Raw genomic sequence first — 10000 nt, 5'->3', positions numbered from 1 at the left:
TTAAAAGCCAATATCAAATCCAAACTATGAACTTCATATCATAAAATATAATACTTTCAGTGTGGTGGGGCATACATGCATATTGGGAATTGCTTCCTTCCAATACAACTGTGCAGAGATCTAGTGAGCTCAACTAGAAAAGCTTAAGAAAAGCACTCAGCTGATATCCAAAGCAATAAAACAGTGGCTTCTTCCATAACACAAACTCATGTTGCAAAATCAACAAAAATTATTGGAATTTGACTGGGAGATATTATCAAAAATATTTAACAGACAGTCTCAAATGATTATTGTAGATAAAACTATTGAAAACAAGACCAACCTCAGAGCTAACCTGAGCAACTTTTTTGATCCTTAGCGTAAAAAATTCTATTTGCAGGTTATCTATTTTTTGCTTACATGTTGGCACTGCCATAGACAAAAATGGACATATGTAATTAAGTTTTGTCTGTTTATTTTTTATAAATAAATAGCATCCAAAAATCAAGTGTTGAATTAATTTAGCACATATCCAAGTCATACACCTTTGCTTAGTCAGCTGAAGAGCTTTAAACATAACAAATACAAATTTTTATTTTAACCTCAAACTAGATCTTTAACCTTTAACCACTCAAACTAGATCTTTAACCTTTTACATTTAAAAGTAATTAAAAAAAAACAATAAAAATTTAGGGTCTAAACGCTTTTATAAAACATTTGTAGTGGCAATTAGCAACTATTTTATTACAAAATTTTAGCAATCTCTAACATAACTTTTTGGTGTGGAGAAAAACATTTGATGGAATCTATCCGTCAACTAGTTACAACTAAAAAGTTTTTTGCAAGATAAACTTTTGATATTTTTTATTGATTTATCATTATTTTATTATTTATTATTTAATTGTTGATTTATTTATTACTATTGCACAACATCAGATAAACAAATTTTTTTTCAATCTATTCTTGCCCCAAATGTTAAAAGATTATTTGCAGGTATAAAAACATTAACCTAGAAAGCTTTTTTTTTAAAAACACATACCTGGAATTTAGTTTGCTATGCTTAAATTTTTAACTGTTCTGCATTTTTTTTATTTATTTTGAATATATTCAGAATATCTATTTAATATAGAATGTTAAAATGTTAAAAGATTATTTGCAGGGATAAAAATATTAACCAAGAAAGCTTTTTTTTTAAAATACATACCTGGAATTTAGTTTGCTATGTTTAAATTTTTAACAGTGTTGCATTTTTTTATTTTATTTTGAATATATTCAAAATATCTATTTAATATAGATAAGTGTGAAAAATAACCTACCTCCCTAACATCTTCATTAGCATTTCTCACTGCAGACTGGACTTCCAAATGTTTAATCAAATCAGCAACTTGGTTTTGAAGTTCATAAATTTCAGCACTTTTTTCAGTGGAACATTTTTTTAATTCATTTTCAAGCAACTCAACTTTTTTTTGCCACACAGCCTATGTTAAATGCAAAGACGTTTTAAGTCAAATACAAAAATACCCAACTTACCAAGTAAAATAAATTTATTGTATCATCTAGATAATATATATGTGTATATATATATATATATATATATATATATATATATATATATATATATATATATATATATATATATATATATATATTTATACATATATATACACAAACAGGGCTTGAAATAACAAACTTTTCTGTTTCGGACATATTGTCCGATAAATACTAAAGCTTGGCAGACATGTCCCATAAAACCTAAAGAAATGTGATCAAACATTCCTGACCATGCCTAAAACATTTTTTTTTTACAACATGGCCACTAAGGTTATGACTTTTTTTCAACCCATCCTCCTGTACTGTAGTTTGATGAACTTAACAAAATATATATGATCAACATCATCATAATCATCATAAAAATACATGAATTTTGAAAAAAATTAAAAAAAACTTTAGGATGTATATATGTTTATGCAGCCCTGTTCACAAACCCGGCCCATGCGATCACACCTTCTTCAAGCCACTGAAGGATTATTATTGCTCTACAGCACAAGATCTGATGAATCAGTTTCCAGGAATTATTACTTGTTTTTTTAAATTTTGCAGGGATATTTGCTTCAGCTTGGGAAAAAGCAATGACTTCTAGCAACATTACATCTGGGTTCAAGTCGTGTGGAAATTATCCATTTAATCATTTAATCTTTTTTCTTTGCAATGACATTGCAAATGGTGGACGCTTTTTTCTAACGGATAAAAATAACTTTTACTATTATTAATTATTATTTTTATTATTATTATTTATCATTATTGTTATTACAAATATATTTTTTATTATTATTACCATTACTTTAATCATTGTCATTAGGTATTTACTTAATGTTAGTAGTTCATAATATTTGTAAGCAACCTTGAAATGTAATACCAAATATTTCAGAAATATATTGATTGATTGAATCCTCAGGCTATTCCTAGTGATGCTTATTTACCAAACTATCTACACCCAGTTGAGAATATGCCAGCTAATACAATCATTGATGACATTTTGTAAAATGTCATCAACATTTTGTACAATTGTTCATTGATACCATTGTACAAACGTTTTGTTCAATGGTATCAGTGAACCATTGATTGGCATAAATGAGAATGAAAATCTGAATGTACATGACAAAGCAGCAGAAAGGGGACTTCTTATGAATGTTAATGTCATGACTCCAACTCCATCACAATGCTTGCAAATTTTGGAAACTGAAATAAATCCTACTCAGTTGACAAGCTACAATTATCTGTTTAAAAACAGCTTTCATCTTGGTTGCAAAAACAGGTTTGTGGCCTGGTGTGCACTGAAACGTTTAGTTCTTAACATGTATAAAAAATATACCTGAACATCAAAATCAACCATTAGCAAATGAAACAGAAGTTACTGAAAACAATTGTTCTCCAGTTAGTATTGTACTATTGTGTTTTTGCTAGTACTACTAAACAATAACAATTATTATTTAAACTTTAGCTTGCAACTGTGATTAAATTTTATGTACAAATTGATTAAAATTTTGAATTAAGGTTAAAGTTTACAAACTTTCAATAGTATTATTTATATTATATTATTAAAATTATTTATATTACTAACTTTCAATGATATTATTTATATTATTAAACTAAATTTAAATAGTATTATTTATTATTTTCTTAGGAGTTCCAACTATCAATTGTTCAAGAAATTAATTTTTCAGACATCTATGAATGTTGGAATAGTTGCTAATTATCAAGAACAATTACAAAATGGCACTGAAGAAGATAACGCAATTCACAGTTCTTACCAAGCAACGCTTCTATTTTGGAAGCAGAAACTGTTGCTCATGATAAGCAGCTTGCATATTTGGTCATTCCAGTTGAAGAAAAAAATGTTGACTTCATTGTGAATAGTTTTACCAATTTTACTATGCGAAAAGAAAAAGAAATCTTAGAACCACCAAACTTTAATTCTACAACAGTTTCAGATTTTCCATTTGCAAACTCTTCCTACCCTGGTAAGTTAATTATTTCACAAAGTGATTAATAGTTTCATTGCAACAATGCAACTTTTAATAAAATTTTTAATTTTAAAATAATTGAAAATTTTTTAAATTATTTAAATACTTGTACTTTTATTGAGTACATGTTTTTATCAATGCAGGTGATGGAAATGATGATGTCTTGGCAAATCATGATCCTAAGGCAACCGCACGGTAAAAAATAGCAGAGAAGGTCAGCTTAAATACTTCGTTTTAACTTCTTAAGAGGCTTACTCAGCAAAGCTGAAATATCACCAAGACTAAATCCAACAGGAAAGAGAAAAATGCAAAGGAAAACAACAGCGACATCAATGCTGCTAAGCGACTCAAAGAAAAAGAAGAAGAGAAGGTATTGGCTGAGAAATAAAAATTAGAAAATAGTGCTAACAAGTCTACAGCAACAACAAAAAAGAAATTCATTTCACTACCATCTGTATTGTAACCATTGATTGGTCCCAAGAAAAATACTGTATGTACTAGATATTAGACAAAAATTTTTATATAATTAAAAATGCATACAATTCCATCTTATCTATTTAAACTTTTTTATTTTTTTTTATTTAAGAATACTCTAATGGTCTTATGTGTGATAAGTCTTATCACAGAGCACTGTCACAAAGGCATAAGTATTTAATAAGTTGGTTCCTCATTTCAAGCCTAATCGATAATGTATATACTTTGAGCAGGATTTGAACTTGCAACCCTTGTACTACGAGTTCCATGCTCTAATCACTGCACCATGATATATAGTGCAGCTGTGTAAGTCTAATAATAGACAGTCAACATCAATTTTAGTGTGGATGAGGGCAAGGTTCAATTAAGTTACCTTATATGTAATAACATTTAAATATTTTTTAATAAATCTTTTTAAACTTTTTCTATGATTACTTTTGTAAACACTTTTAATAGCGAAAAACTTTACCGCAAAAACAAACGTTACACAACATAATTCAAATTTAATAGTGTAATAAAAAGTACTGGTTTCTATAAGCATTTAAAAAAATATTACGCTAAAATTTTTATAAAATAAATTTATAAGGGTTTTTTTTTTTTTCTTTTTTTTTTAATTTTGTTATTTAGGTGCCCCAAGAAGACCTAACAGTCTTATCACAGAGCACTGCGGAAATGCATTTAACTAGGAAGTTCACCCATCATTCCTTACTGTGACGCGAATATATGTCCAGAGTTCGTTTCGAACCTGGATCTCCTGCTTCTAAAGCAAGTGCTCTAACCACTGTGCCACGGCCGCACAGCTGTGGTTATAAAAACTAAAATATTCTTTTGAAGTTTATAAAAATCATCAGACAAAAAATAAAATAAATACTGAGATATAAATTTAAATTAATAACTAATTACAACATTTTAATATAAATTATAAAAACCGGGCTGGTTAATTCAAAAAAAAATTTAATGTTTAGGCGTTTTATAAAAAATGAATTAGCTCAAAAAAATGACATATTTTATTAATGTAGCTGAGTGTTCAACTTCATTTTCTGTTTTGTATAAAAAATAAAAAATTCAAAAATGAAGTTTATATACAATTCAGAGTTAATTAATAATTTTGGAACAATAAAAATGATTATTAAGTAAATGCACACAAAATATGAGTCGGACAAAATGACTGATAGATGTCATTTTTTACTGGGCAAGTGTCGGACAATGTCCAATGTCTGGCGGCTATTTCAAGCCCTGTACATATATACACAACCCTCAAAATCAGGAAAATTAAGATTTTTCTCGATTGCTGACCTCTAAAAGATTAAGGTCATCAATTATTTGTCAACCTCAATCTTTTAGAGATTGGCATTAGGTCGACAAATAAGATTTAATACAAAGGTCTTATCCTAAAACATTGAAATGAGGTCGGCAATTTTTTCCAACCTCAAATAATTTTAGGTCGGCAGTTGGGTTGGCATTGCTGAATGCCGACACTAATTTCGAGGGCTGTATATATATATATATATATATATATATATATATATATATATATATATATATATATATATATATATAAACACACACACTTTAAATAATTCATGGGAAAATCATTATTTATTTAAGAAAGCAACAACTTGTAATCAAACTTATTCCTGAAATAAAGATTTTCTGTACTATCTTAGATATACCTGATTCTCTCGCAAACATATATTCAGCTGCTTTTCATCACGTAGTTCTTTACACATATTAGCCAATTTACCAACAACATTCTCATACTTTTTTTCTAACATTTTCTTATCTTTTTCATTTATAGCGAACATTTGCTCAAGTGTATGATACTCTTTGCGAGAATTATGAACTTCCAACTCCATTAAAGACAACTGTTAAAAAATTAAAAGAATAAAATTTTGATTTTATTATTTTAACTCCTTTTTTTTTTTTTTTGAAAAAAGTTAATTTGTCTAAATGACCTAAATTAACTGTAAGCACATTTTTTTAAACTATAAAATAATTATAGATAACCCAATCAAACACAGGCATATACATATTGTATATACAAATATAATTGTATACTTAGACCATATATTAATTGTATTGGTTTCAGCAGGTACTGCTAGGTGTGAACAACTTTTATGTAAAAAAAAAAATTTTTCTTTCTGAAAACCGTCAAGAAATAATTGAGCGTCTGAAACTTTATGTAAAATATATAAAACAACGCAAACCTAACCCATCAAAATTAAGTTTATGTATGCGTGTGTATGTGTTTATATACATACATACATACACACACACACATACACAGATATATATAAATTTATTAACCTTTTCATAAGCATCTTTCTCTAAAAAATCAATCTTCTCTTCAAAATAACGTCTCTGCGACTCTAGTTGATTGGTTAACAGGTATGTGTACTAAAAATAAAAATTTATTTATAGCTAGAAATTGTTGATGAGACTAGTAAATAATGATGATTTTTTTTTTAATCTGATAAAAAAGTAAAATTTTTGTTTAAATTTTTCACCTCAATAGTCAAAGAATCCATTTTTTCACCTTCAACCTAAAAAAATTGAAAATTTAAATCAAATTTATTACTATTATTCTTTTTAAATTTTATTTTTTAATTTGTGTTTTTCAAATTAAATTTTAAAACAGCTAATGTATTTTAAAAAAATAATCAAAACAACAAAATTAAGTCCAATTCAACCAAGCTTCTTTAAATACATAAATCAAATATAAAAAAAAGTTCCTATATTATAAATTAACAATAGTTACTATATTTGCAATAATTAAAATAAAACTTTTAAAAGGAAGTTGTGGGCTTAACTGGATATGACCGCCTTAAAGTTAACCTAAGATGGGTTAACTTTTTCTAAATTTTGCTTTATTTAAATAACACAATAGAATATTTTCTGAAATTACTTTCTTTAAACAACTAAATAGCACAATCAAAAGAAAAATTTGTTCAATAAAATTCATTAAGTGATGACTCCTAGTCATCACTTTTATAAACTTTTATAAGACAAACTTTTATATGTTATTTCTCTAAAATAACATATATAATAAATACATTATTTCTCTTGACTTCTACAAAAATTTAGGAAAAAATCAAAAGCATAAAGTAGAAAAAATAAAATTCATTAGGAAATTTACACAAAAAAAAGTACAGTAAAAACTTCAACTCGCTTTATAAACGAGAAGTTCCAAGTTCAATCCCCACCACAAGTCTGAGTTCAATCCCCACCACATCCCTGAGTATAAACCAACATATACCATTTTTGTTGCTGGTTTTACACAAATTTACCTATACAAAAAATGACTTGTGACATAACAAGATAAAACAGATGTTACATAAAATAAAAGAGTTAAAACATAGCTTAATTTTTTTCACTCATTTCTAAAAATAACAAATCATTACCTGCTCTCTATTATCAAGAGAAACCAATTTTCCATCTCCTTTATTTTGAACCAGTCTATGGACATAATTATCTAAATTAAAACAATGAATACAAATGTTTTGTAAATGGAATCAGTGTTTAATAGCTATCTAATAATAACTATTCAATAATAAACTATCAAATGCATAAAGTTAGGATGCACACAGTAAAAGAGAAGCAACCATATGACAAGATTGCCAGAATGAAGTAAATGCAAAAAGTTAAGCAACAAACTAGCTCAGTGTAAAAAGTGTAAAAAATCTTTAAAAAATTTAGTGACATTAAATAATTTATTTTCTTTCTTTTTATTTTATTTTTTGATTACCTCCTGCATAGTCCCAGACCCTTTTGTTACCAAGATCCATGCTATAGGTATGTGCAGTTTGTTGATAGTGCCTAAGATAAATAACTTTTTTTTAAAAAAAACCTATATTAAAATCTTAAAGTATAAAAATAAAATAATTACAACACTACATTTTATTTAATAAACATTTTAAAGTAATAATAAAATAAAATAATAATAAAAATAATAATATTATTAATATTTTTATTATTATTTATATTAAAAATAATAATAATATAATAATAAATATTAAAAATAATAATAATATAATAATAAAAATATAATAAAAATAAGACACATTTTAAGATGCCTAGTGAACTTAAAAAATGTGTTCATTTAATATGTTTAAACAATTACATTAAACAATAATTGTAACTAAATAGATTTTAAATGTGATAAAACAATTTATTAAATTTATTTACAATTATCTGTTAGGTGAGTCTGTTAAAAGTTTTGAAAATAAATATCCTTTAATTAAAAACAAAGTGCTGCATAAACCAAAAAATAAATTTAAACCAAACTTAAAACCTGACTTAAATTGTTTTTATACTAATGCCACTTTCTTAAATTATAAAAAAGATGAACTTTGTTACACTATCAATTGTGTTACACCATTAATTGCGTTACACTATCAATTGCATTACACCATCAAGGCATCTTTTTCTAGATTTAATCTGCATTGCTAAAACATGGTTTAAGAAACTTTCTAATACACTTATAGAAAATTATGTATTATATTGTTGTGATTGTAAAAATGGAAAAATAAGAGGAGGGGTTGCAATTTAGGTAAAAATTCAAATAAACTCATATGAAGTCACACTGCCAAATATAAACTGTATAGATACCGAACAAATTTGGACTTGTCTAAATTTTGGAATCGAAAAGATTTTAGTAGGTTGCATTTACAAGCCGCCATATTCAAATGAATTTACTAATAAGAAAATTATAAATATAAAAAATGTCAAAAAATTGATTGAAAAAAAAATATTTACAGATCGCATAATTACAGGTGATTTTAATTATAACACAATTAGATGGTTTTTAAACAAAGCATTACCAGTTGTTACTTAAGCTGAAAAATTTTTAAATTGTCTTGATGAATGTTTTTTAAACTAATGCATTGTAAATCCAACATTTCAAAGAGCCACTTGTGATGAAATGAACATACTAGACTTAATAATAGTAAATAATGCCAATAGAGTTAAATGGAATTGACATAAAGCTCCTTTAGGTAACAGAAACCAAGGATATCACGTAATAACATGGCAATAAATTATAAGTGAAAAATATATAAGCAAGACTAACATCTTTAAAAAAATTTTAAATTGGGAAATTATCTTGCGATATCAAACTATATACACTTGATAAATTGGAATACTCTTTTCTTGAACAAAAATATAAACTGATTGTTGTGAGCTTTTCAATTACCATTACCAAACAGTTTTTAAAATTATTCCATTAGTAAAAATTAATCGTAATAACAGAAAAATATTACTTAACAAAGAGACTATAAATGATATCAAAAAAAAGAACAAACTCTGGCCTATTAATAGATTCTCTTTATGGACAGATAGTTTAAAAAAATCCCAATATAATGACGCAAAAAGAGAAGTATATAAAAAAGTTAAAAGAGCAACAATAGATTATGAAAAATACATAGCTAAAAAAGTAAAATCTCAAAACTGCTGCATAATTATATCAACAGAAAACGAAAAATGAAAAATTATTAAACATCAAACAAATAATTTAATTTGTGCATCATTATGGACCAAAAACAGAAAACCGCTGATACTTTTAATGAATATTTTCAATCAGTATTTGTAGGAGATAACGATGATATTTTACCATACTTTGAAAAAAAGTGTTTTAGTGTTTTCAAAGTTTATTAGTATTACCTCAACTACACTGAAGCCCTGAAGCACTAAAGCCCTGTAATATATACCATAATGTCACTGAAGCCCTGAAGCACTAAAGTCACTAAGCCCTGTAATATATAACATAAAGTTATTAATATGATAAATGTTGTTGTTAAAAATGGCAGTAGAAATAAAGTTTCAAATTATAGGCCAGTTTCCTTGACTTCAATTTTTTGTAAAACTTTAGAACATTTAATATTTAACCAACTCTTACATTTAAAGACTAATAATTAATTATTTTCTAATCAGCATGGTTTTAAAAAAAGATAAAAGTTGCACGACTAATCTCCTAGAGTACATGGATAGAGTAACAAGAGGTATTGCAAATGGTAAATTGTTTGATA

The 10000-nt window shown here is 26.3% G+C and overlaps 1 protein-coding gene across 4 annotated transcripts in view; it reads right to left on the bottom strand.

Moving 5' to 3' along the window:
* The window catches only part of LOC100210859 (BRCA1-associated protein), a 60569-nt gene that overhangs the window by 22778 nt on the left and 27791 nt on the right, over positions 1-10000 (bottom strand). For all 4 annotated transcript variants that reach the window (XR_010641178.1, XR_010641179.1, XM_065807254.1 and 1 more), the window contains exons 12-17: positions 7723-7793; positions 7379-7449; positions 6485-6520; positions 6285-6374; positions 5651-5842; positions 1296-1457 (exon numbers count right to left, since the gene is read on the bottom strand). Coding sequence is in view for 2 of the 4 variants with exons in the window: in XM_065807254.1 (XP_065663326.1) it covers positions 1296-1457; positions 5651-5842; positions 6285-6374; positions 6485-6520; positions 7379-7449; positions 7723-7793 (622 nt within the window). In the remaining 2 variants the exon portion in view is untranslated. The remainder of the gene's footprint in view (positions 1-1295; positions 1458-5650; positions 5843-6284; positions 6375-6484; positions 6521-7378; positions 7450-7722; positions 7794-10000) is intronic.

Source organism: Hydra vulgaris, chromosome 10 (genome assembly GCF_038396675.1).
Source record: "Hydra vulgaris chromosome 10, alternate assembly HydraT2T_AEP".
Taxonomy (NCBI): Eukaryota; Metazoa; Cnidaria; class Hydrozoa; order Anthoathecata; family Hydridae; genus Hydra; species Hydra vulgaris.
This window is presented reverse-complemented; position numbering and strand designations above follow the sequence as displayed.